The following is a 26,173-nucleotide window of genomic DNA, read 5'->3' on the forward strand; positions in this document are numbered from 1 at the left end:
CTTCTAAGGAGTTCTGTGTGTTGAGATTTTGCAGGATCAAGGCCTTAGTTTTCTGCCCATTTTCAATTGGGTGTTTATGTGGTGCTATACCTGCAGCATCTAAATATTGAGTAAACTCATGAAAGAACATCCTGCGCAAGTCACAGTACAAACCCAAAACACATCAATGATTTTACTGCTTTAGTTATATTCCAACACCTAGTATTATGGAGAAACCCCACACTTCACATGGAAGCAAATAACCAACCTTAAAATAACTTGCAAATGCAAATAACTAATGATTCATGAAATTTTTTTAACTAGATAGTGTTATAAAAAGTCAGACGTACTTGTGAAATTTTAGACTATAATGTATTGGCCGATCTTCATTTAAGATATACATATATACAAAATTTAGAAACAAGATTTCCATAGACAGATTTCTAGCTTGAGTAGAACAGTAGGTAAAGGAGAAGCAGAGAGATTAAGGGCAAAGTTCTGCCATCACAAGCACTGGGGCTCTACGTTAATTTCAGACACTATTGCATGCATATGGTGCGCATCAGAGTTGTCTAAATGTATCTGTGGGTATAATTTACCTCATTGTCTAATTTCTTTTAAAACGCCTCCTTTTCAAACTGATCTAAGAGGTAAAGATTCTGTAAGTGATTTTGCTGCAAAAAGAAATGAATAAATCATTCAATTCTCTAAAGCAGTAAGATGTATAGTCATTTTTACAACTTGGCTAGATTTGTAATATTAAACTGCAATTTTCCATTTGCAAATCCTATTCTAATCTGAAACTAAAATAATATCTATGAAAGAAATAGAACAGACTAAAATATCCAGATTCTCAGACACTTTTTGAATTGTAAATCCTTTAAATGCAACAATCGATTTTTAATGCAAATTTACTTCTCTGGAGTACCATACCATGTCCTATATGCTTTTTAAAATCAGTGCCTGTGTCAGTGTATTCAAATATACAGCTGAAACATTTGCACCCCCTAGCTGTCAGAGGTAAAACACAGTACTTATAGCTAACTTACATTCACTTTCAACTTCAAATTTATTGAGGCAGTTTATATCAATGTATTCATAAAATAATTCAGAAATAACCCAATTATACCATTTAAACATCTTCATGATTTATCCATTTACACACTCAGTACACAAACAACCCAGCCTCTGTACAGGTTCATCACATGCAAACCACCCATAAAGACAAAAACTTTAGTTAAAAATAAGTCACAACTCAGTGTACTGTTTCAACTGCATCTCCATTTACCAAATGGCACATTGAATACTCTGTAAAATAAGATGTTTTTAACAATCTTAAAAAATTCTTGGGCAAAATATTTCTAGATTTAAAAAACATCCCAAGATTTTTCAAAACACTCAAGATACTATACAACTTATAATAACCTTGAAATAGGTTTACAAGGTTAACGAAGGTATTTACATACCAAATAATGTAAAGCAAAAACTTCAGATTTCTAGTGACAAATGGTAATGCATTAAAGAATTATGAAATTAAAATTAAGGCTCTTTGTATAGTAATTTATGTAACTTTACATAATAGCCAACTTTGGAAATGTCAGTCTTGCACATTCTTGTCAGTCTACTGCACTTAAAGCAGTAGAGTATATTAAGTATTACTCTGAATAATTACATTGCTACTTCTATGTTTGAGCATGCTTTTGAAACATTGTAGTTATTAAATATTTACAATGTGTAGCCTTCAAACTTTATGTAAAAGCACAAGTATGACTGCCTGACTAATACAAACACCATACTTGCAAAAAACATTTTTGCTTCTCAAAATTAAATGCAATTACTACAGTTTTAATAAGCAAACCAGATCTGAAAAGTCTTAATATGTGCCTGAATGTGGACAGCAAATTTTGCTCAAATAGCTCAGACAGTAATGTTTTTCAGCTTATATTGAAAGTTTATTTTATCAGACTTCAGTTTCTTTAAGCATATAGAAAAATTAAATATTTTTAAAAAATTATTTCTAAGAGCATGTATGTTTTCTGAATGACGCCCTCATGTTTGTTGAAAAAGCACTACTGTCTTACAGGGTGTAATGATTGGTCCACCGTCAATTTCAGGATTTGTGTTTAACTGAAAGCAACTTACTGTATTTCAATGTCATTTCTCTTAAAAAGCACAGTGATATAAAATACTGAAGACAGAACAAAAAAATGGAATGGTAATCTAAGGATCAAATTCATTAGCCATTTATCCTACTATATCAAAATTTGTAGTCAGAATTGTCTTTATTGACTTTATTTTAGTTTTTGTACACAAAGAAAAACATGTTCATATCCATCATGAACAAAAACTTAAAAAGGCAGAACTAGAAGACATTTGTGTTCTTCACCAAAGCAAAGCTGTGCTAAAGGTTCCAAACATTTCCATTTTTAAAATAAATATTTTCTTTTTCCGGTGTCTACATTCCAGTCTTCAGAGTATCACTGGAAACTGAAGCCTATCATGAAATACACACGTTTAAACAGAGTCCCAGCTCACTGTGTTTGGTAACTTGCCATACCATATCCAGCTTGGTTAGGTATTACAGGAGCACCTTGTCCCTGGGCAGGCTGAGCACCAAATCCACCCATCCAGGCAGCAGATGGAGATTGGCTTTAAAAGAAACAAAAACAAAAAAGGCAAGCCAATCAAGTTATTTAAAGAGATGCAAAATCTGGTACTATTTCTATTACCTTCTAATCCTGCCAAGGTAAAAAACTTTCCAACTTCTCTTCACAAAAATAATGCACATCCAGGAAGATTTTAGAGCAGGTTTTTGTGCTAAAATGTGCCTGTCTCTAGAAAACCACAATCCAAGAAACCTACACTCTAGCTGTATGAGCTAGCAATCGCCAAAGCAAAAAGGTATCATTCAGATACATAAAAGATAGTTCTTAAGGAAATCAACTTTAAATGCACCCCTTTCAAGTTAAACAAATCTGACAGAATTGGTTTAGCTCATATGGAGAAGAAACATTCCATTCTTTTAAAGAGCTCTCTGGACCCAGTACAGTTTTCTTATCTACAAGAGCTGATGACTTGGCAACTTCAGTATTTGGAGCAACTTAGTTCTATAAGCTCAGCAATATATATATTGCACTTTTCCATTAATATTCAAATGCAAGAAAGATTTCAATATAGCATTAAAAGATAAATTTAGTCTAATTAGACAGATTTTTGTGTATTACTTAGATACACCTACAATTTAAATATAAATTCTTACTATAGCTATACTTACATTTCTCTGACTTTATTTCAAATGGAAATATAAATACAACAATCAGTCTGAAGTCACTTAATTGAAGAAACACACTTGGGTACAGACAAACAATATGAACTTCTCCGCTGATTTTACAGCAAGAATTAACATTATTCCAAGAGCTGTGCAAATTTCTGTCAACATCATTGATGCATAAGTATCACATCTGGGTCGGAGTGGGAGAACATACTGATAAGTCAGCAGTGAAAAAATATTACTGTGAAGTCCTGAGTCCTCAGAAAAATATTTTAAATACTCTTATGGGTGGATGAATGATCAGTTATGCAGTCCCTGCCCTTCAGAGTTAGTATGCCACTTAGGTAAATGCTTTTGGGTCACATGGCATTATGATTGTTCTCAGCTAAAGTGTGTTTTTTTTTTTTTTTTTTTAAATAATCCCCATCCAAGAGCACAGAAAGTCATCTGTTAAATTCTTTTGAATCAAGACTAGTGGAGTCCACCACGGAAGCAAAAAGTCTACCTTTTATGTCAGAACACCAATTTGCACCAAATGTTGAAACAAGTGTAAATCATAATGCACTGAATAAACTCCTCAGGGAGCATGAGATGCAAGAGACTTAAGTTTCCTAGTTCACAGGGTTTGGCTGGAAAGGCTTGAAGCTGAGTACTCTTGATGCCAAATTAATCTAAGTGAGGATCAATGAAGAGTTTTAACATTTCTGGAGAAATGCAACATACCTTTTTAAAAATATATTTGAAAAAAGTATAATCACTTACTCTACTCCAAATCCCTGTTGATTCCATGCTTGACCATACATTCCATAAGATGGTACTTGCCATCCGTTGGCCATATATTGCCCATACTGCTGTGGATTTCCATAGACTTGACTCCATTGCCCCCACTGACTGTAATCAACCTAGACAAAAAATAGCTCATAGTACCACAGGTCCTATGGACATATTAAATTTTATGTTTGCTGGCAAAGGCAAAACCTTAAATCTACAGTGTTATGACACTGCTGGATTTACAATTCTTTGCTTTAATTACTAAAAATGAATTGTTTTTGCAATAAGGAATTTAAGATTTCATTATCATCATAAAATATTTGGCTGGATATGGAGTTAGTCTTCAATAGCTCAATTAGCAAGAATACAGATATTTGCTAGAGCGGTCTCCCTCTCACCCCCCCAATCTTGAATCATACCAAATGGCAGTAAGTTATGTTCCTACAAAGCCGCAAGCTGAATCTAGTAATGAACTGCAATGTGCACTACCAAAAAGACCAGACAATGCAATTTCACTAATTGTATTACATAATTAATAAATTAGTAATTATCAATGGAGAGAAATAATGGTCTTACTTAACACAGCTGGCTTATACAAAAACACTCCAACTACTAAAAACATTTAAAATTTAATTACCTGTTGGAAGTTTTTAGTCATATCAGGGGATTCTTTACCCCAATAGCATTTAACAACATGTCCTTCAATTGTGGTTCCATTGACTGAAACAATAGCATGTGCTGCACTTTCATGGGTTGAAAACCTAGGGATGAAATAGAAATGAAAAGAACACCATGTTTTAATATAATTGATAGTGCTATTACCTTAAAGTTGTGACTTATGCATCACAAGTAGAGTTTGGTGAAAACTGTTGGCTGAAACTCTTTCTCCTCCCCCATCACCCCCAAAATGCAGATATCGGTCAATTGACTCATGTGAATTTGTATTGAATTCACCAAATTATGTGAAAAAAATCAAAAACTATTTTGTTCAGAAATTTACTTCAATTTTTTTAAACTAAAAATTTAGACAAGTTTTGAGAAGGATGACAGTTCTAATCACAAGAAATGCAAAAATCTTACACTAAACTGTGGCTGCCTTTGAAGGCCTTTATTTTTTAAGGAGAAATGCTCATACCCATTTTAAAAGCTTCAATCTCTCCTACAAATGTATACTGCAGAATGACAGCTTTTAATTTAACAGCACTGCTAATTCAAGTACATGTTACAGAACAATACATGAAACACTAATACATCAAACAATCATAGATTTAGTTTAACAGCCTTACCTGACAAATGAGTAGCCTTTTTCTGGAAAAACTCTTATTTCCATAATCTGTCCAAATGGTGAAAATGTCTGTCTCATAAGTTGATCTAAAACAGATGATATTTTCAACCAACTTATTAGCAACCTTGGAGCGCCAAATGCATTAGTTGTTTAACACCCCTCCCCCCCCCCCCCACAAATAAAATAAAATAAATTATACCTGTTAGTCCAGAGGCAATTCCTCCACAATAAACAGTACAATTTTTTGGACTTGACTGATTTACTACATCTTCAAATCTCAGTTGTTTCGTGCTATCTATATACAGAAAGGGCCATTTTAAAACATTATGACAGGATCTGCTTTCCAATAATTTTTTATAGAATTACAAAATTATACATTTGACAAATTTGCTCAATGTTTTAAGACAAATTAACAGGAAAAAAAGATAATGATTTTAATATACTAGGCCTTTTATTCCTGAATATCTGGGAATCAAACACATATTGAATTAAAAGTGAAGTGAATTTGGTAGCTTAAGTGTATTGCTAACTGAACATTATAAAGTCCAGCATAAGAACACATATTCTGGAGAGCTAATACAAGGTTAACATGAGCATCTTACTTTCTTGTGTACTTTTAGGAGCAGGTGGTTTTCGTGTTGCCCAGTTAGTTCTGATCTGACGGCCGCCCAACCATTGTCCTCCCATGTGCACAATTGCATTTTCTGCATCCTGAAGGACATCAGAATTAAGACTCACTCAACATGTGAGAACAAGGAGAGAAGATAATTAAGCCTACTTCTTTTGAGAATGTAGGCATTTGTCATTGGGATTAATTTACATATAAGCAGCAATACCAGTTACTAATAAAGTTATTGCAGTCTTCAAGACTTGTGGAAAGAAATACATTAAAGCAGCTACATCATAAAATTTTGCAGTACTATCAAAATACAGTAATAAAAAAATTACTTCACTAGTAAACAGTGTTTTGGTAAAAGAACTGCTATTTCCAATGTACAGGATATATACAATAGAAGACAATGGAAGCCATGTACATAGCAAAGATATGATAGCTAGACAACAAACAAAAAACAAAGCTTTTAATTGAATACCCAGTTATCCCCTGACCACAAAGTTATACAAAAAGTTCACCTGACTATCAAAAGCAGTCTTAACTAAAATAAATTAAACCAAAATATAAGGTGTTTAGTTATGCAAAACTCAAAGGACACTAAAATTAGTCTGTTACCAATAACTATATTGGGAATGTAGTGTACAAAAAAGCATTTAATAGTAAGATGAAAAGTGACAAGAACATATTATGCTTGACTGTAGAAAAACAATAATCAATCATGAATTTCCTTGATTTTATTGCTTAATCTAGAATTTTTGTAATAAATACATTTCTGACCTACAGATTTCCAGAACAAGTTATTTATCAAGAAGGAATTGCTGCAAAAGTGTATTGCATCTTCATCTTCAAGACCATTTTCCATTTAATACTTGCTTTGCATATTGGTTAAATTTTGTTAGCAAATGGTGGTGTAAGGGGAAATACCACATCCTGAGAAGGCAGAATTGTAACTTAGAGGAATTTGCAAAGTTGAAATGGGCCCCATCTTCTCTACCACCCAACCCTTATACTGTCCTATTATCTGTTTTTCCTGCTACATCCTCCCATTTGCCCCTTCGTGATATACAACTTACATCACCTCTGAATGTAGTCCAACATTTACAGAGCCTTAAGAGCAGACACCATCATTCAGACAGGGAAAACAGACAATCCATACTCTGAACAGTTTAATGCAGACACCATAAAGGGAGTTTAATTACTCGTAGATACAGAAGTAGTATACTGAAAAAAAGGATTTTTGGAGGAGAAATGGGGCACATGGCACAGTTTGGAAGGCTGTTTCAAAAGCATGGGGGCTAGGATAGGTTCTATCTCCCTGAACTGCAAAAGGTACAAAACTGAGAATCTGAGAAGATGAATCAGAGAAGACTGGGAGGAATTTAAAGAGAAAAGCAGGAACGGTAGCAGATGAGATATAACAGTGATCCTGGTCTTGCAGTGTGTTGAGAATTTTCAAGAGTTATCATAGAATCATAGAATATTAGAGTTGGAAGGGAACTCAGGAGGTCATCTAGTCCAACCCCCTGTTCAAAACAGGACTAACCTCAGCTACATCATCCCAGCCAGGGCTTTGTCAAGCCTCAGCTTAAAAACCTCTAAAGATGGAGATTCCACCACCTCTCTAGGTAACCCATTCCAATGATTCACCACTCTCCTAGTGAAAAACTTTTTCCTAATGTCCAACCTAGACCTCCCCCCCCTGTAACTTTAGACCGTTGCTCCTTGTTCTGTCATCTGCCACCACCAAGAAGAGCCTAGCCTCATCCTCCCTGGAACCCCCTTTCAGGTAGTTAAAGGCCGCTATCAAATCCCCCCTCATTCTTCTCTTTTGCAGACTAAACAAGCCCAGTTCCCTCAGCCTCTCCTCATAAGTCCTGTGCTCCAGCCCCCTAATCATTTTTGTTGCCCTCCACTGCACTCTCTCCAACTTGTCCACATCCTTTTTGTAGTGGGGGGGCCCAAAACTGGACACAATATTCTAAATGCGGCCTCACCAATGCCGAATAGAGGGGAATAATCACTTCCCGTGACCTGCTGGCAATGCCCCTCCTAATGCAGCCCAATATGCTATTAGCCTTCTTGACAACCAGGGCACACTGCTGACTCATATCCAGCTTTTTATCCACTGTTACCCCCAGGTCCTTTTCTGCAGAGCTGCTGCCTAGCTCATCGGTCCCCAGTCTATAGCTGTGCATGGGATTCTTCCTTCCTAAGTGGAGGACTCTGCACTTTTCTTTGTTGAACCTCATTAGATTTCTTTTGGCCCAATCCTCCAGTTTGTTTAGGTCACTCTGAATCCTATCCCTACCTTCCCTACCACTCCCCCTAGTTCAAGTGCCTCATCTTCCATTAGAGTGAAAAGCACTCAGGAACTTGTAAGATTGGGCCCTAAAACTATCAAAGGGTTTCATATTTTTTGTGGGGGAAATGAGACTCTTAAATATGATAGAGAAAGGGAGGGACACCTAAGAAGAGCAGGAGGACACATGCAGTATAAACAGCGACTGATCTACAGAGACTATAGCTCAAGAAAAAAACCAAACTCAGCCTTTTCTAGGATTGTCATCCATTAGAGTTTTGGGTATTTTTAATTAAAGAAGCTGCTACAAAATTATGCGCTCCTACTTGACTCTAAGAAAATACCAAGTTCCAAACTGAACTGTACTTTTCACTGGTACACTCTTAAAAGGAACAATCAAATAATTTAGGTTTCTATATAAATGGTTTACTTTAAGCATTTCCTCCGCAGGTCTGGAAACCTGCGCATGAGAATAGCGCATGAGAATCAGAAAATAAAACAGACATATCTAGTTTGCTCTCTATTAAGGAATGCAAATTAGACAGCGCATAAGTGGTAAAATGTAAACTACAGTTTCAATGTTCTCAATTTTAATAAAACCAAGGTATCTATAACGCAGGTAAGCTTTTTTAAATATTATTTTCATCATGGAAAGTCCCTTTAACTATGAAATCACAACATTACAAAAATCTCAATGTGAAATACTTCTAGTAACAACATACTACATGTTTGTTATAATCCCAAGCCCCTGAAATATTTGTACATTTGTCTCTTTTTCAATATACAGAACAAGCTTTGGAAGGCAATATGGAGGGGCTATATAAACAATCTCTCAAGTACTTGTGTATAAAAATAGCTCTGTTTCTCATAGCTATGTTGTGTGGACAATTCATTTCACAGTATGTTCTCAGATATTCTAGTTAATATATGCTATTACTTAAAATTACTCTTTATAAAAAGCACCTTGTTACCATAAATAATGAGGATATATCATTAACTGTATGGAACATTTTACTTATTTAATACATTCTGAAAACTAAGATTTTTAGCTATTCTATTGAAGTGATACTGAACTTAAGTCACTTCTGTCTGGAATATTTTTAAATATTTAAATACTACTATTTTTAAGATGGGAAGGGGGGAGATCTCTTCACTTTTACCGTATTTTTACCTTGTGTTTGACAGTACTTTGTTTATAGTCAATTTCAATAGTTTCCCTGAGGAAAGGGATCCCTAGTAAGAGTACCACAGCAAAAGCGGAGGAAAAACTTTTTTTTTTTTTTTTTTTTTAATAAAGGGGGGGAAAATGACTGTAAAATTACAAAAATTGGCAAGATGTCTCTGGCAGGGTTAGTACCTGAAATTTTCAACCTTTTTCATGTTTTTTTTTTTTAAATATAGATGATTTCAAGTTGTATCTTTAACTACTGTTCTGTATAAATACTGGTCTGTATATAAATTAATCCTGCAGTGCAGTTACTCACCAGTTTATTATAAAATGATACAAAACCATAGCCTTTTGATTTTCCAGTTGCCATATCTTTAACTACCCGTGCATCCCTGTGAAAAGAAGCACAGCTATATAAGGGAATTATTATTAACCTTCAAAATAAAAACTAAAAGGAACCACACACACTGTATTGTGAGCATATTTGTTTTTCTTTTTTTATAAATTCAGTTAGCCCTAAAACTATAGCCATTCCTGAACTCTCCCTATTGCTTCTTTACCTGTTAGAAAAAAGCAGTAGGACAAAAAAATAACATGTAATAAACATGCAACCTATCCACATAACCTCTTCTGGCTAAAACTAAAATGTTCAAATTCGAAGTTTAAAAAGGAACAAAGTTTCCTTTTCTAATATTCTATTAGCTAGGGTCCTCTAAGGTTTACTTTTCTATAAATTACTGTAACAATTCTATCTACTTTACCATGCATTTTCTAAATAGTTAAATGTCTTCTGCCTAGTGATACAAAATATATGAAATATTAAAAAATTGAAAAAGAGGAAAAAAAATAGGAATTAAAAGGCATACATGGCCTGGTTAACAGATTTCTTTATTTTTCTTGGTCAATTCTCTACCATCATTTTGGAGTTTGGGCAGCTGTAAATTTTGAAAAATTGACATTTTCAGAAATTTAAGAAAGGATAATAAAACTAACAACAATGCTAAGCACACCAGTACGAAAACAACAAATTTACACAGAAATTTTTAGTGAGTAAGTTAAAATGATTGGAAAATATAGAACTGCACTGAATATAGAATGTTAAAATGTAAATACTAAAATATGTATATATAAATAATGTATAATAAGAATAAATAGAAATGAGAAAAAATCTACAACTGAGTTCCAGTGTGCACAGTTCCTTGCAGTTAGCCTTCAAGATCCTGTCCATTCTTATGAGCAATTCTGCAAAATAACCAGAATGCTATTACTTTTAATTGTGACTTGGACTTTAGAAAAACTGCAGGTCTCAGGTATAAATATAGATTGAGAAATAGAAACCTGTATTCTTTTTATATTGATTTTTAAAACAGTACTACTTACCACATTTAGAGATAAAAAGCAAAGTAAACAACAAAATAGCAGAAGATAAGAAATAAGGTTTATGGTTCATTTAAAAATGTACAGAGCAAGAAAAATTATAATTTTTGTTCTTAGCAGAAATATAGTCCTGTAAAGTAACACAAAATGTTTGTGTAATTTTTTTTAAAGGATTTTAAGAAGAAAGTGATACTTTTTGAAACAGCTAGCTTATTCAACCAAAAACAGACATACATGATTTAGCACTCCAAGAACTCTTGTAACATTTAACATGTTCAATTAAAACACAACAGATGTTTTAAAATCTAATCTCAAATATGTAATATAGATAGATATTTATCCCTTAACTGGCAGAAGTGTGCACAATTATAATAAACACAGCATTCTTTCATTGAAATATTGTACTTTTAACTTAACCCCCCTTCTATTAATTGAAAAGTTCTTTCATATTCCAGGAAAAAGACTTACATTTAAACAAGATATTTTCACAACTTAACTAAGTTTTACAACTAACTACACTTACTGCATCATAAGAGTATACCTTGGTATTTACCTGCTTTCCTATACTGTCTATTGGCAAATCAGATGGAATACACAATACTTGTAATTTTTGAAATCACTATTCTGCATCCAAACACTAAGCAAAAAAATCAGTCACACTAAAAAAAGCTATTGCTTTGTTATTTTTCTGGTTATCAATTAAAAACCAGAAGGACCTTAGTATATAAATTAGGTTAAAAGCAAACTGCTTTCAACAAGATTGGAGAACAGAATTAATTGTATTTACAAACATGTGATGCACAAGATGAAATGAAGACATCTCTCACCGCCCACCCCAATATAATCAAAACCTTATCACACAAAAATCTGCAAAAAGATTAATACTATTTCAGACAAAAAACAAACTTGTGCTAGAGTTTTCTTTGAACTGATGTTTGCAGTATTCATTATGATACTTACGATATTTTACCAAAAGGAGCAAATGCTGACTTGATGTCTTCTGTTGTTATTTCTGGACTTAAATCCCCAACAAACACATGGAAGTGATCTGCAAATAAAGCATTATCTAATCAAATATTTAACTGCTATCTAATAATTTAACTCCTTGCATACTTTTGAGAAAGTGAATTTGAGCAAAGGAGTGGGAACCAGGAATCCCCAGGAAATTTAATTAAAGGATTCTATCAGACATTCAACAGTAATTTAGCTTTGCCACCTCAGATTTTTTAAAAAGGCTCCAGAGCCGATCCTGGTAATTACAGACCAGTAAGTCTAACTTCAGTACAAGGTAAATTGGTAGAAACTATAGTAAAGAACAGAATTATGAGAGACATAGATGAACATGATCTGTTGGGGAAGAGTCAATATGCCTTCTGTAAAGGGAAATCATTGCTCACCAATCTATTAGAATTCTTTGAGGGTGTCAACAAACATGCGGACAAGAGAGCCAATGCAGAGTGTACTTGGACTTTCAGAGAGCCTTTGACAAGGTTCTTGACCAAAGGCTCTTAAAGCAAAGCTTAGTCATGGGATAAGAGCTAAGAGCCTCTCGTGGACAGTAACTGTATGAAAGGCAGGAAACAAAGAGTGAGAATAAATGTTCAGTTTCCACAGTGGAAAAAGGTAAATAGCAGAATCCCCCCAAGAATTTGTACTGAGACCAGTGCTGTTCAACATATTCAGAAATAAACTGGAAAAAGGGGTAAACAGTGAGGTGCAAAGGTTGCAGATGATACAAAATTACTCAAGATAGTTAAACCGAAACCTGAGTGCGAAGAGTTACAAAAAGATCCCACAAAACTAGGTGACTAGTTAACAAAATGGCAGATGCAATTCAATGTTGATAAATGCAAAGTTATGGACATTGGAAAACATAATTCCAACTATACATACAAAATGATGGGGGTCTAAAATTAGCTGTTACCACTCCAGAAAGATCTCGGAGTCATTGTAGTTCTCTGAAAACATGTGCTCAATATGCAGCGGCAGTCAAAAAAGCTAACAGGATATAAGGCACCATTGGGAAAGGGACAGATGACAGAAAATGTCCTAATGCCACTATATAAATCCATGGAACGCCCACAGCTTGAATACTGCATGCAGTTCTGCTTGCCCCATCTCAAAAAAGATATATTAGAATTGGGAGAGGTACCGAGAAGGGCAACCAAAATAATTAGGGGTATGGAACAGCTTCCATATGAGTAGAGATTAAAAAGACTGCAACTGTTCAGCTTAGAAAAGAGACAAGGGGGGTAGGATAGAGATCTATGAAATCATGAATGATGTGGAGAAAGTGAAATAAGGAAGTGTTATTTACCCCTTCACATAACACAAGAACCAAGGGTCGCCTGATTAAATTAATAGGCAGCAAGTTTAAAACAAACATAAGAAAGTACTTTTTCACACAACACACTGTCAACCTGTGGAACTTATTGTTGGGGATGCTGTGAAGGTCAAAAGTATAACTGGGTTAAAAAAGAACTAGACAGCCATTGATGGACCTGTCCTCCATGAACCTATTAGCCAAGATGATCAGGGATTCAACCCATGTTCCAGGTGTCCCTAAGCCTCTGACTGCCAGATGCTGGGTCTGGACAAGTGGTAGATTACTTGATAATTGCCCTGTTCTGTTCATTCCCTCTGAAGCATCTGGCATTGGCCATTGTTGGAAGAAGGGATACTGGGCTAGATGGACCATTGGTCTGACCCAGTATGGCCGTTACATTCTTTTGTTTCCCTCATACGTAAAATAGAGTAAAACACAGGGAACATTTTAAGACTTCAACTATAAAACATGAATGTGGGTATTTGTCATTAAAACTCAACAAGACAGAGAGGGAAAATATAGTATTTAGACATTTGTGAATGCAACCTATTTTTACACTAATTTCCATACAAATATTTCACAATATAATCCTGTGGCGTTACTTACTGGATGTATCTTTTTTCTGGCTACTTGGTGTTGTTGCCCAGTTTACTTTGACCTCCTGAAAAGTAATGTAAGATTTAGTATAAATTCATAAAACTAGAAATTAACGTAAACTCAAAGGCTACTTACAAATGTTAACCTACACAAGTTCTCCTCCAAAAGAAATAATTGGAGGTTTTTTAAGGTACCAGCAAATGTAAAGGTCTTGTTTTTTTAAATAAGACTGTGAATAATCATTTTCAGTGAAATTCTTCACATCATAATTTAAATATTTTTACATAAACCTAATTTCTTAAACCTTAGAGTTTTTATATAGAACTTACCTTTCCCAAAATTTTTCTCCCATTCATAGCAGCTAATGCAGCAGCTGCATCTCTGTGTTCATAAAATTCCACAAAGCAATAAGGGTCATTGCTTGTATGCTGCAAAACAGAAAATCCAACAGAAGAGTTGACCCTTCTGCTATCGGGTTGCTGAGAAGAAAATCCAGGAAAAAATATTACTTATAGCGAGAAACTTTAACAATGTTATTGCATTAGTTTATGATATAACCTTTAAAACAACATTAAGAACATAATATATTGAACTATAATTTTTAAAATTCAACTCTTTTTGAAGATACTTCAATTATATTGGAAAAAAGTGGACACTTCTTATACAGATTAAACCCATTTTTTAAATCTTCACTTAGCTATAGTCTACTAAATTTAATAAATACCTAGTTATAATACCTAGCTACCTTAAAGGTGACCTGCAGAGGGGAAAATGGGTTTGGGAAATTCTGCATCTTTAACAGGTATAAAGAAAGCCTGAAAGGTTTATCATTTCCCTCCTATCCCTTCCAAGTTTTTCTTCTTCCTCCTCCTGATTGGCAAATAAAGGAAAGATTTTGTCAAAAGACTCCTTGGTAGACCAGAAAACAAGGAGAGCTTTCTTAGCCCCAACAAATGAAAATATTGAATCTTATGAACAATTGGGAGCAAATAACTTTTAAAGGAGTCAATGAGTTAACAGTAGTAAAACACAGTGTGAAAGTGACTAAAAATTCTCTTTTCACAACTGGTCAAATTTTAGTCTCAATACTTGTGATATCATAATGCTACATGGTCTCCAATCATCCATACAGTATGATAGGAACTGCTAGGGTTAGAAAGATTTGAATTTCTAAGCAGACAAACCTGTCAGACTTTCTTTATACATTATGAAACAGGGAAAAGGAAGGGTGCAAACAGCCCGCATTTGCCCATAGGTACACTTTTAAATCATACTAATTGATAAACTGTTTTATTAAATACAACAGCAATATTAAATATAAAGAAAGCCAATGACTTCTGAGAAGCCAATCAAATCATAACCATCATTACATATGAAATTCAAACACTAGGTTTTAGGCTTTGTGAAAAAATGTTTGCAGTATGCACTAAATTGGATAGTTTTACACAGGGATATCTGCATTACTGATATTTCATGTACAATCCCAAGACCAAAGAGCTCATAAAGCAAATTCTGAAAAACAGCTAATCTAAAACAAAATTAAGTTTATTGTAAGAAGCCCATTTCCCCTTCTGCCTTCTCTCACATGTATAGGAAAATTTCTGCTGTAAATTAATTGCTACCCCATCGTCCTATTGCACAGCAGCACTTTCTCCAGCAGTGCCGGCAAATATGTGGAGATTGGGTCTTTGTTTCACACTGCTTTACCTCTCATTAGCCACATTTGCCAATATGTAGTTTCAGACACGAAGCATCAGATACAAAAAATCCTGATTAAGGGATCGTAAGCGCTCATATATAGTTTTCAGATGGATATAAAGGAAGGAAACCATCCACCCACATCTCTGATATTGACATAAGAGAACTGGATCGTCTGGCCCTAAAGTGATTCAAAGGGACAACAGAGAGAGTAGAAACAGCCCTCCGAAACACCATCAATCCAGGGGGCCTGCAAACTGGTGCAGAGCCAGCACATGGGCTCTACGCTGGCCCTCCTCTTAGCCCTTTTGATAGGGGCATGTCAGGAGGAGAACAGGATGTGGCTGCAGGATGCTCGGGAAGCATAGCTTTAAGTTAGAGAAGCCATGAGACTGCTCTAAAAACCAGTGGTGGGGTAGGTCCCCAGATGCCCCAGAACACCACAGATACAAGCAAAGCTTAAAGCCCCCTTTCTCTCTCTCCCCTCCACATTCCAGCTGCATAAAGAGCAAGAATGAAGGAAACTCAGGATCCATAATGCATGTATTAGAGTTTATTCTTCCATTAGAACCTGCCCTGTTTTCATCCTAATTTCAAACGAAGGTCTCATTCAGGGTAGCTCTTAGCACTGAAAAAAAAAGAGGGGCCCTTTAAAGAGTGATTTTGTGTACCTCAGTTTTTGGGTGTCCAATTCAAAATACCTTAAAGAGGGTCCCAAATTGCAAAAATTACTCAGCAGACACACACTGAAAAAAAATCAAACCCATTCAAGGCATCTGAAGATGAGCACTCAAAATCTCTAGTCATTTTCGACTTTGTGCCATGTCTTTTACAAGCAGGACAACAAAATGGAAGCACAGAACTGAGAGCAAAGGAAAGTAGTATGCTAATTAGCCCTGTGGAAGAAACGAATGCACCTTCCATACTATCTCCACTGAGAAAGATGATAGAGGAGATGTGAGGAGGGCTTGAGCAAGATGCACTTAAATGGTTAGCCAGTTTAGTGCCCATGAAAAGATGAGGACTAAACACTGATTTTAGAGACAAGGACAGAGCGGGCAGGTGCAGTCCAACCTGTATACAGTGTAGCTTTATATACAATATAGCTTTTGCACCTGCGAATGCACACACTACTCTAGTTCTGGAAGAGAGTCTGACAGTTGAACTTAAATTATGTACTCATTTTCCAGGTGTACAAATAGAAACAAGGAGTAAAAGTGTTTAAGATATCTATTACCCAAACTATGTTTGAAATGCATTTCCATAAGCTGTTGTACTCCTACTGTACCACCAGTATACCATGCAATATTTCAATCTATATTTGAATTAGATTAATTACTAGACAGATATTTGCAGCCTACTAAACATAATATAAAATACAAGTTTTAATATGCTGTTTGTAGTGAACCACCCTAACAGAAAACACATCATACATTCCATTTTCTGTTTTCTCTCAATCTGCATACCTGAAACTCAGACAAGATGAAAATGCCAGTTAATTATTTCTAAAAGCAAGCATTTAAAATTTGGTACTACTACAGACCACCGAATTCAGAGTGAACTTTGAATGTACACACATTTTACAGGCCATAACTGGGCACTATTTGGATACTTTATTACAGGAGAAACCCACAATTTGACTAAGAAAACGGCACTGATTCCAGTCTTATTGAGCTATTTTCTTTCCTATACAGATGACTGAAGGACAGACTAGTAGACTGGTGGACCAGTCCTGTATCAGTGAAAGATGTTGGAGTATCTCACACCCTTATCCATTCTAGGCTATTTATTGACAGCTGCTAAAGTCAATAGGTAAGTAAGTGAACATGCGTGATTGAGAATTTATCTATAGTAGGTTTATTACTATAATTCAACTGAAGTGCATGTTTTACATGCTCTTTCTATGGTTATTAAAAATGTAGAACTACAAAGACTGGGTAAGGTGTCTGCGGTGCTAGAAATTCCCATTTGGTTATCAAGAAACCAAATGATGCCGATGCTCAATTATATAAGCTGAAGACTGGCTTGGAAGGAACCTAAAGAGTGTATGGCAAAAAAAACTGTCACATGAGTACAAGCTGACAACTGCTGAGTCAAGACCAAATACAGTTTGCCTAGGAAGCTACATTCCACCATACATCTGAGTTGCAGAGATATGCTGCCTCTCCCATTTTCTGCATTTTTATGCAAAGCCAGTTATGCTATATTTTATACCATTTGGAAATAGAAGGCCTTACCTCTGTTATCATTTTACAGCTTTTGCATGGTCCAATCTGGCTGAATAACTGAAGTATAAGTACTTCAGTCACATCTCTGGAGAGGTTTCCTACATAGCTACACAAGAAAATAAACAATATTTTAAATCCAGCAACTTTATATCTTCAAGTTTATATTAGATTTTTACATATTATGTGATTTCTTTGTAAAACCTTTTAAACATCCCACACTGAACAAAATACTCTACAGTATTTGCATATGAACTTATTCTCTTTGTTACTAAATTAACAAAATTTTCTAAATTATTAGATTGGCAATGCAACTGAGATAATGAAACTATAAATAGTCATGTAATTCTAGACAAATATTTTTGTCAGCAGCAAAACTCTTCAGAAACAAAAATTGTTGGAGGGGGATGTTGGAATGTCCAGAGAGCAGACAATCAAGTTGGGAAGGATATTTAAAATCAAGTTTTGCTAGCCACTGACTAGCCACTTAACACCACTTTTGAGGGTAGGAAAAATTATTCTTTTATATAGCCATCATCATCATATTTCTTAATATTTTATTGATATATAACTCAGCCACATGTGAAGATGGCAAGTTCTCACAATTCGAGAGCTCAATTCTTTTGCTCTATTGCATCTAGTCATTTGAGGAGAGGGTACTATAGACAAGGAGTGTTCCATTCACACCTATTGTGGTAACTTGGCATTCCAGAGGGAGGGTAAGTGTATTAAAACAAAACAAATCCTTGCAAGTTTTGATCAAAAGTCATTCCGATACCAACTACTACACTGCCTTTGTCACGGTTTCCTTTTTAAACCTTAGGAACTTTTTAGTACTTACACAACCAAGTCAAAGTCCACATTTAAAAGCGTATCAGTCTGTCAATTTCAGATGAAAAAAGAATCCTACTCAAACACCAACGGAAAAGTTCATTTACTTTCTTCAATACTGAAAGCTAGCAGAGTATCTAGAGTTCACCTCCACAAAAGATAAAGCCATATCACAAAAAACTGCTGAAAATCGACATTTTCAAATTTGAACGATCAAATTTCAGTAATTATATGCACAGGTATGGAACTGAATTTGTTCCAATTTGTATAAAATTGTACAATGATATCCAGTGCGTTCATTTGTCAATAAAGTCTCCAATCGGGAGCTCAGTAACATTCACATCATTTAGGTATATTTACAACTTAAGAGTGTCAAAATGACACCTAACTTTAAGTATTCAACTATGCCTGTTAAATCACAGAAGTTTCGCTTTTATGTGTCATTTTCAAACAACTTCACTATGATGTTTAATACATATGGATAAAAACGAAGGCAGGAATATCACTACATAGTAAGTGAAAGCTATTTAAAGCCTTTGTTTGAAAAGTTATTTCCTTCAACAAACGAGAAACACCAAATATCTTTCAATTCACTTTTTAAACCCTTATATTTTACTCCCTTTTGTCTATTTATTACCTTTGAAAAACTTGAAATAAACACTTTACCAATGTTATAGTTCCCTATTGGTCAGTCTTTTACTCCAGTGAAGCTGAAATCAACACTACTTACTTCTTTGGTTTTACACCAGTATCACACAAATCTAAATCAAGAGAAAACCTATTAGGTTTGAAAGAAGTGTTTGTTAACTATTGTTTTGCTTATCTCTCAAGGTCTTAAGTTTTAACTGGGGTCCAGAATAACTTTTTTAGATACCACCTGGTTATAAATTTTCCCATTTAGAATATGCATGCATATTTACAAATTCTTTAATAGGGAAAATTTACTCAGAATAAATTTCACTGAACTAATAACTTCTTTAAAAAGATATTGAGACAAACCAGCTATTTGGCTTTTTTTTTTTTTTTTTTTTTTTAAAAGACAGAGAAAATATACAGCAACCAGCTACACAAACACTGAGAACTGCACTTCTGTTGCTACTTTTAACATCACTGCTGATACATATCACATCTTTCTCTGAAATGCAACATAAGATTTAAAACTTTCTTCTATGTTACCTCGCTACAAGAACATGAATTATCTTTTCAAACTACATAAATATATGCCATACTAAAATTAGTTTAAATTTAAAAAAAATGTAGACTAAACAATACTTAATGTATAAATTTTTGAAACATTATTCATAGTCTGAACCCAGAACTTAATCTTTGAGGAAGTTACTAGACTCAGATGAAAAAATAACCTCCAGATTATAAATAAAAAATCCTTGTCAAGAAAACCATTATTTTTGCAGGACCTACATAACTAGCATTTGTTTCCTCTGCAAGCTCTGCAGCAGTATAAAGTAACACAATTCCCAAATGGTGTACATAGTCCATCATCAATTGCGCTGCTACAAAAACATGAAAGTAAACACAATGAAGTCCTGTTGGCTTCATCTCTATTGACTCAGACAAAGAAATGAGGGAAGAAGACAATGTCTGCAATATAGTAAAAGGTCAGAAAGAGCATCATTCATATTCCAAGGTGTATATTAATATTGTGGAAAACTATACAAAACAGAATCTTTTTCATGCTGGCAAGAAACTAGAAAATCATTCTTCAGGAATTCTTCACACTAATTTAATAAATTTCTAAAAAGGACAATAGGTAGTTATATAAAACTACTAAACTTTTTCATAATAGTTCTAAGAACTTGCTGTAACTCATGTTTCAGCCATTAAGTGGGCTGCTTCCTTATGGAAAAAAGCAATACTACTCTGGTCAATTTATTCCTAGATTAGAAGGAAGTGTAATGTTTTATTGGTTTAAGAACAAGTTTTTAAAAATTCAAAAAATGCATATTAGATAATTGTATCACTCCATATGGTAGTATGTTTTCTTTCAGCTTTTAGTATTATAAAAAAATAGACAAAAGCAGTTGATGCTATTCTCAAATTGCTACCATTCTGAAACTGCAGTACTGTAGACTCAAGGTACATGTCATACACACTGCAGAAAAAAACAAAAAAACCCTGCCGCGGCAAGTCTCAGAGCCAAGTTCAACTGACTCAGGTTCATGCTATCGAGCTAAAAATAGCAGTGTAGACATTCCCATTTGAGCTGGAGCTGGGTTTCAGAGCCTGGGCTTCCAGCCCAAACAGGAACGTCTACACTGTTATTTTTAGCCCTGTAGCGCAAGCCCCATAACCCCAAGTCAACTGACCCATGCTCTGAGAATCTCAGTCGTGGTTTTGTTATTTTTGCTGTGTAAACGTACACTCAGACCAATCTGTAATATAATGTTAAATAACATAAATAACATAGTAATATCTGCATAGAGTCCTGATTTCTAGAATTACATGAGCAATTTGGCCATGCAAACTTCAATAAATTTGGGTCAGTGGGAGTTAAAGGTGAAGATTTAACCTCAACATTTATGTAGTCTTTGCACTTAATATTAGTACTACCTCCAATATATTCAAAGATGACTTAAAACAAAATACAAACATCAAACAACTTTGGTGTAAAGTGCTGGAATATCCCAAATAACCTGGATAAGACGACATTCAGCACCTTTGGAATAGAAGCCCTACAAGTTACCAAAATCCACTCCCCATGAAGCCACAAATCACCAGCTTGGCTTGAGTAGCAAGCCAATTATTTGTGACTTCACAACAGCTAGGGAAACAGCCCCTTGCAACAAGCAGCCAGCCTATAAGGGTTTTTTAATCTAAATTGTGTATAGTTTAAATATAGTACACCTTTTAGACTATAAAATACTAAGCTTGCAGAACTATGCAATATAATGCTTGGAGCAAAGCAAGTGCTTTTAAAAATATTATTTGCATGGTCTTCCATGTTTTTATGTTGTTATAACCCACAGGAGAATATTGTGGTTTTGCAAAATTGAAACATTAAACAACAGAAAAAGGCACTTCTTATACTTCTATAAGCTGTCTCCTTAGTTCATGTGACATCAATACAATGTATGCTGTGGCTTCATGCATATTAACATCTCTGTGTGTTCACTTCTATAAATTTGTGGCACTTAGCTACTACACTGATAGGCAGAGTTTAAAAATCTAGACCAGATACCAGAAGTGATTTATATTCTGACACATAAGTTCCAAGATATTGTACTATTGAATGATTTTGACAACGTATACAGAACAAGAAACAATATCTGAGCTTCACAGATCCTGTTAAACTGGAAAGAAAAATCATAACAACAGAGTACACCAACAATCAACTAAGCTGAGGATCAAACTCAAGTAGAAAAAGAGCTCTATGAAGGTGATGTGTTTTTTATCGCTTTACAGCAGAAAAGTGAAGAGGACAGCCATATTCATCTATTCCTTTTTGGCCTGTCAAAGTTCTTCCATAAAGAAAGATACTGAATGTTTGTGAAGCAATGCAGACAATATGCAAAAATGGCAAATTCTGTATTTAAAGGAGGAAAAGGAAGGGAAAGGGGTAATAAAAGGGGCAAGTGATACGGTGAAAGTTTCACAGGAATTTTGTATCTCTGACTTGGTAAGAGGGAGGTCACCTCACAGATACTGCTGGTGAGCTGAAGGAAAAGCATTGGAAATTCCAGAAGTGGAAGCTATCTATACAAAATTTCAATTAAAAAGAAATTATGTTTAATCTACAAGACTTCACTTCAAGTTAAACTTGAGATTCAAAGTTTAATAGTCTTCACTCAGTGCCCCATGGATCAGATTCCACATTCCAAAATACATAATTTGGCATAGTGGGTGATATAACACCTTTGTGTATAGTGGTGACTATTCAAGGACTGCTAAAATGGAGAATGAACAAGTTTAGTATGCAAAAAGGGCAGTCCCAAGTCAGAGTAGAGATGTCAGACTAGAGATCATTGGCAGGACTCACATTATAGCTTCCGAGAGAATCAAAGTAATAGGACTTCAGTGTCCACTACTTTTGAAGGATCAGGATCTCACAGAATTTACAAGAATAAGTTTGATTCCAACCCAAACTTCCCTAACAACAAGATGTGATACCAATAAGTCCTAAAGTACTCATCAAAAACTTGTATTAAAATGTGTTAGTCTAATATATTTTATTATCTCTAGACTGAAAACTGATTTTAGTCTCAACCAGTGTAGCACTGAGGATCAATTCAAAAGTACCTCTTTGCTGTTACTTTCTATATTATGTTAATAAGGAGAGGCTTTGATCAGAATCCAGACACTGCACAGAGTTAGGGTTAATTCTCTCTTCTTTACCATATTGTCATGTTATGATGAGCTATAAATATAAGCTGAAAATTGATCGAAATACTACCATTTCCACTGACAAGTGAGCCAACTAAAATTTTTTTCAGATTTATATAAAAGCCTTCTATATAAGAGAGAAGTTAAATGGTCTTTATTTTCTAGTATTAAGATTTTTCAGATACTTTGCACTTCAAAAAAGTAAAAACAACGAGAGTTCTGTAGCACTTTAAAGACTAACAAATTTAATTTCTGCAGGCATAAGCTTTCGTGGGCTGTAACTTTGTCTGACGAAGTGGGTTACAGCCCACGAAAGCTTATGCCTGCAGAAATTAAATTTGTTAGTCTTTAAAGTGCTACAGAACTCTCATTATTCTTGCTGTATACAGACTAACACGGCTACCCCCCTGGAACTTTAAAAAAGTAATTACACATCAGAAAGCAAAATTATAATACCACTTGAAGTATGACAAAATAAGTCAATATTGTAGGCAATGAATATTTAAAATAATTACTTAGGATCTAATGCCTTTGGGGTTTTTTGCCAATTAAAACATTTGATTCCCAGCCTGCAGGTGTCTATAGGGGCAAAAACACTAACATATAGAATTTACAGTGTGGCAGTAGAAAAGAACTCCTGAGATACATTTTCTCCGGTAAGTGAAATACAACATGGGCACAGAACTGACACTAATTTAATTGACCACAAGATTACACAATTAACTGGTCAGTTGGGTTTAAAGATAAAATACCTACTTTATAAAAATTACTTAAGATTTCAAAGTGCAATATTACTATTTGTTACTAGATGTCCATGAGCAACTTGTTCAAATGAAAGGGCATGAATGTTACACATGAATGGTTTAATGTAGGCTAATAATCTTAAAAAAAAAAGAATAAAAAACATAAAATGAACATTTACGTGAGATTCCTAAATTTTAAAACATTATTCGTATTTCAGGTAAAGCTAGAGGTGAGTGGAATGTGTAAGCAATTCTACAGCAGGATTTTTTATAGTACTGTGCAAGAGAAAATTCTTTGTATTTTAAGAAAAGCACTTACTGTATATTAACTTGAGAAATTAAGCAGACATATAATCATACATGATTATTCAGTCTTCTTCTGCAGCTCTTCTGACGTGGTATTTCAGACATCTTAGCACAAATGTAATCTTGTCATAAAATGGCTAAGGGTTAAACCAGGTCACTTCCAGACGCTTTAGTAAAAAGTATAAACTACTAACTCAAAACCACAACTTGATAGCAGCAGCAACCAAAGTACATTTAAAACTTAGCCTAGTTCTAACTTTCTGAGAAGTTTTTCGGGTTTTTGTTTGTTTGTTTTTAAAGGGGAAGGGAGAAATCATGATATCTGATTCATTAAAAGAAAACTAAATTAAACCTCACTGTACACCTTATTCTTTCTCCTTCCTCCGCTAAAAAAGCAGCATTCTTAAGATTATTCCTCCCTGTCATTTACGTGTGAATTGAGTCCCTTTGGGCAGTCAATATCCATTCCTAAAAGTTATTTAGGGTGCAATGACTCAAAGTATGCACCTTAGAGAACAAAGGCAAGCCTGGTAATTGTTATGTTAAATTAGGCATAATCAAATCCAATTTTTGTGGATTGGCAGAGAGGAGGGAAACAGACAATATTACCCAGAAAAATAAAATTGATTAAAGACAGATTTTATTCCCAACTCAGTCTGCATTTTTAAGTGTATTTTAACAACCCAAATTAGCCCTCCAAGCTCATTTTAAATGTACTTTCCCAAAGGCAGGCAAAAAAGACATCATCTTTCTTTCTCACGTGCACAGTCTTAGCCTTTTGTATTTCAGATAGTAGGTACTGTTCTTCACAAAACTGGCAGGGGGAGGTGAGTTTATAAACTAGTGGAAAATAGTTTGAACAGAATTTATTTTATTTAGATTTATATGTGTTTAAAAAAAAAAAAAAAAAGAGTGCCTATTTATACATTCCAGGAACCCCGACTTAATTTAAAAATAGAGTATTTTGTTGTAACATAACTAAGGCACAACAGATTTCAATTTAACCATTAGCAAACCAAGCCGCTCAAAAGCTCACATTTGTTTATTTTTAAGGAATTTTTTAAGATTAAGCTCCTTTGCTTAGAAGGAAACCACCAAGTTGTTAGTAAGTAACCACACACTGACACACTCAAGATGTAGTGATTTCTCATGACAGTGCCTAGCATAAAACATACTATATGAGAACTGGAGAAAAAAAAATGTCTTTGCCAAACACCCAGTTTTAAGGAAATAATTCTTTTTCACAATGTTCTTCACGTCACTCCAGGAAAGGAGGTGAAACAATGAACTTCTGTTTCATGACAGCCACAAACTTTAACCATGAAGAATCCATTTATCTTGGAGCAACAGTGGGTATTCTTCTGCCATATATACAATTCATATGGGTGAAGGGAAGTTTTGGTCGCAATAGCAAAGGAGGCCTATGTACATCACTACCTTACTCTTTCTCTACGTAGCCTCAAGAGTACAGTAAGGAGCATACCGTCCTCGAAACTTGTCCACCATTGATTATGCACCCCATCCATGATTCTGGATCTCTCCAGTGCCTCCCTCTATGCTCACACAAGCTTCTGGCTCCCCCCTTCCCTCCCAAAGTCAGTATCATCCAACCTCCTTTCCTCCTCCCTCACTTCACCTTTCAGTTTCTGGACCCTCCCCACCACCAGTATTTTACTCTTCCCACACTTCCAATTTGGGACCCGTCCCCGCGCCCATCATCCATTTTCCTCCCCCCCCCCCAGTCAATATCCTCCCCCTTCCTCCAGCCTCTGTTCTCTCCCCACTTCCCAATTTCTCTAGACCCCCCGTCAGTATCCTCTGCCTTCCTCCCTCTCTCCAGTCCCCCCCCCCGCCCACGTCAATATCCGCCTTCCTCCTCCTCCCCCCCGGCCAAGCCCCTCACGCTCCGGCAGCAGGTCCCCCAGTCCGGCTCCCCCTCCTCTGATCCCCTCCGTCAATATCCTCCCCCTAGCCCCCAGCTTTCCCCAAGCCTCTCTCCACCCGAGGGCTGCTCCTGCCCCGTCCCCCTGGGCCCCATTCCCCGCCCGGCTCCCACCCGCTCCCTCCTCACTCACAGGGTCCTGGGCTGCCCGTCGTCTTCCATCACGGCGTGAAGGCCGTTCGCAGCTGTCTCGGGGGGTGCGCTGGGGGGCTCCGCCGCGCACTGAGAAGGGAAAGTGAGGGTGAGGGCCCCGGCTCCCCTCGCTCCGTCTCGCCCCCGCGCCAGGTCCCGACACCGCAGTCCGAGCAGGGGAGAGAGAGAGGCAGCACCACAAAATGGCCGCCGCCACCAGCCACTCAGGAAGCCGCGAACTGCGCAGCCGCAGCCCGCTCCCTCTCCGGCCG

General features: G+C 35.6%; 1 protein-coding gene across 2 annotated transcripts; it reads right to left on the minus strand.

The window, feature by feature from the left end:
- Window positions 1-570: 570 nt before the first annotated feature.
- TIAL1 (TIA1 cytotoxic granule associated RNA binding protein like 1) lies at window positions 571-26,118 on the minus strand. 2 transcript variants are annotated; one of them, XM_067561323.1, is made up of 12 exons: window positions 25,903-26,118; window positions 17,622-17,718; window positions 14,016-14,165; window positions 13,696-13,750; window positions 11,724-11,811; window positions 9,703-9,778; window positions 5,909-6,017; window positions 5,506-5,601; window positions 5,308-5,392; window positions 4,659-4,782; window positions 4,013-4,152; window positions 571-2,628 (listed from the first exon to the last, which is right to left on the minus strand). In XM_067561323.1, the coding sequence occupies exons 1-12, from the start codon at window positions 25,929-25,931 to the stop codon at window positions 2,511-2,513; spliced, it is 1,167 nt and encodes a 388-aa protein (XP_067417424.1). In that variant the 5' UTR covers window positions 25,932-26,118; the 3' UTR covers window positions 571-2,510. The 2 variants fall into 2 exon arrangements, with proteins under 2 accessions (XP_067417424.1, XP_067417426.1); XM_067561325.1 differs by lacking the exons at window positions 11,724-11,811; window positions 13,696-13,750; window positions 14,016-14,165; window positions 17,622-17,718; window positions 25,903-26,118 and adding an exon at window positions 10,253-10,582.
- Window positions 26,119-26,173: the final 55 nt, after the last annotated feature.

Source organism: Emydura macquarii, unplaced genomic scaffold (assembly GCF_026122565.2).
Source record: "Emydura macquarii macquarii isolate MOO-44397 ecotype Brisbane River unplaced genomic scaffold, CSIRO-AGI_Emac_v2 contig_2372, whole genome shotgun sequence".
Lineage (NCBI taxonomy): Eukaryota > Metazoa > Chordata > Testudines > Chelidae > Emydura > Emydura macquarii.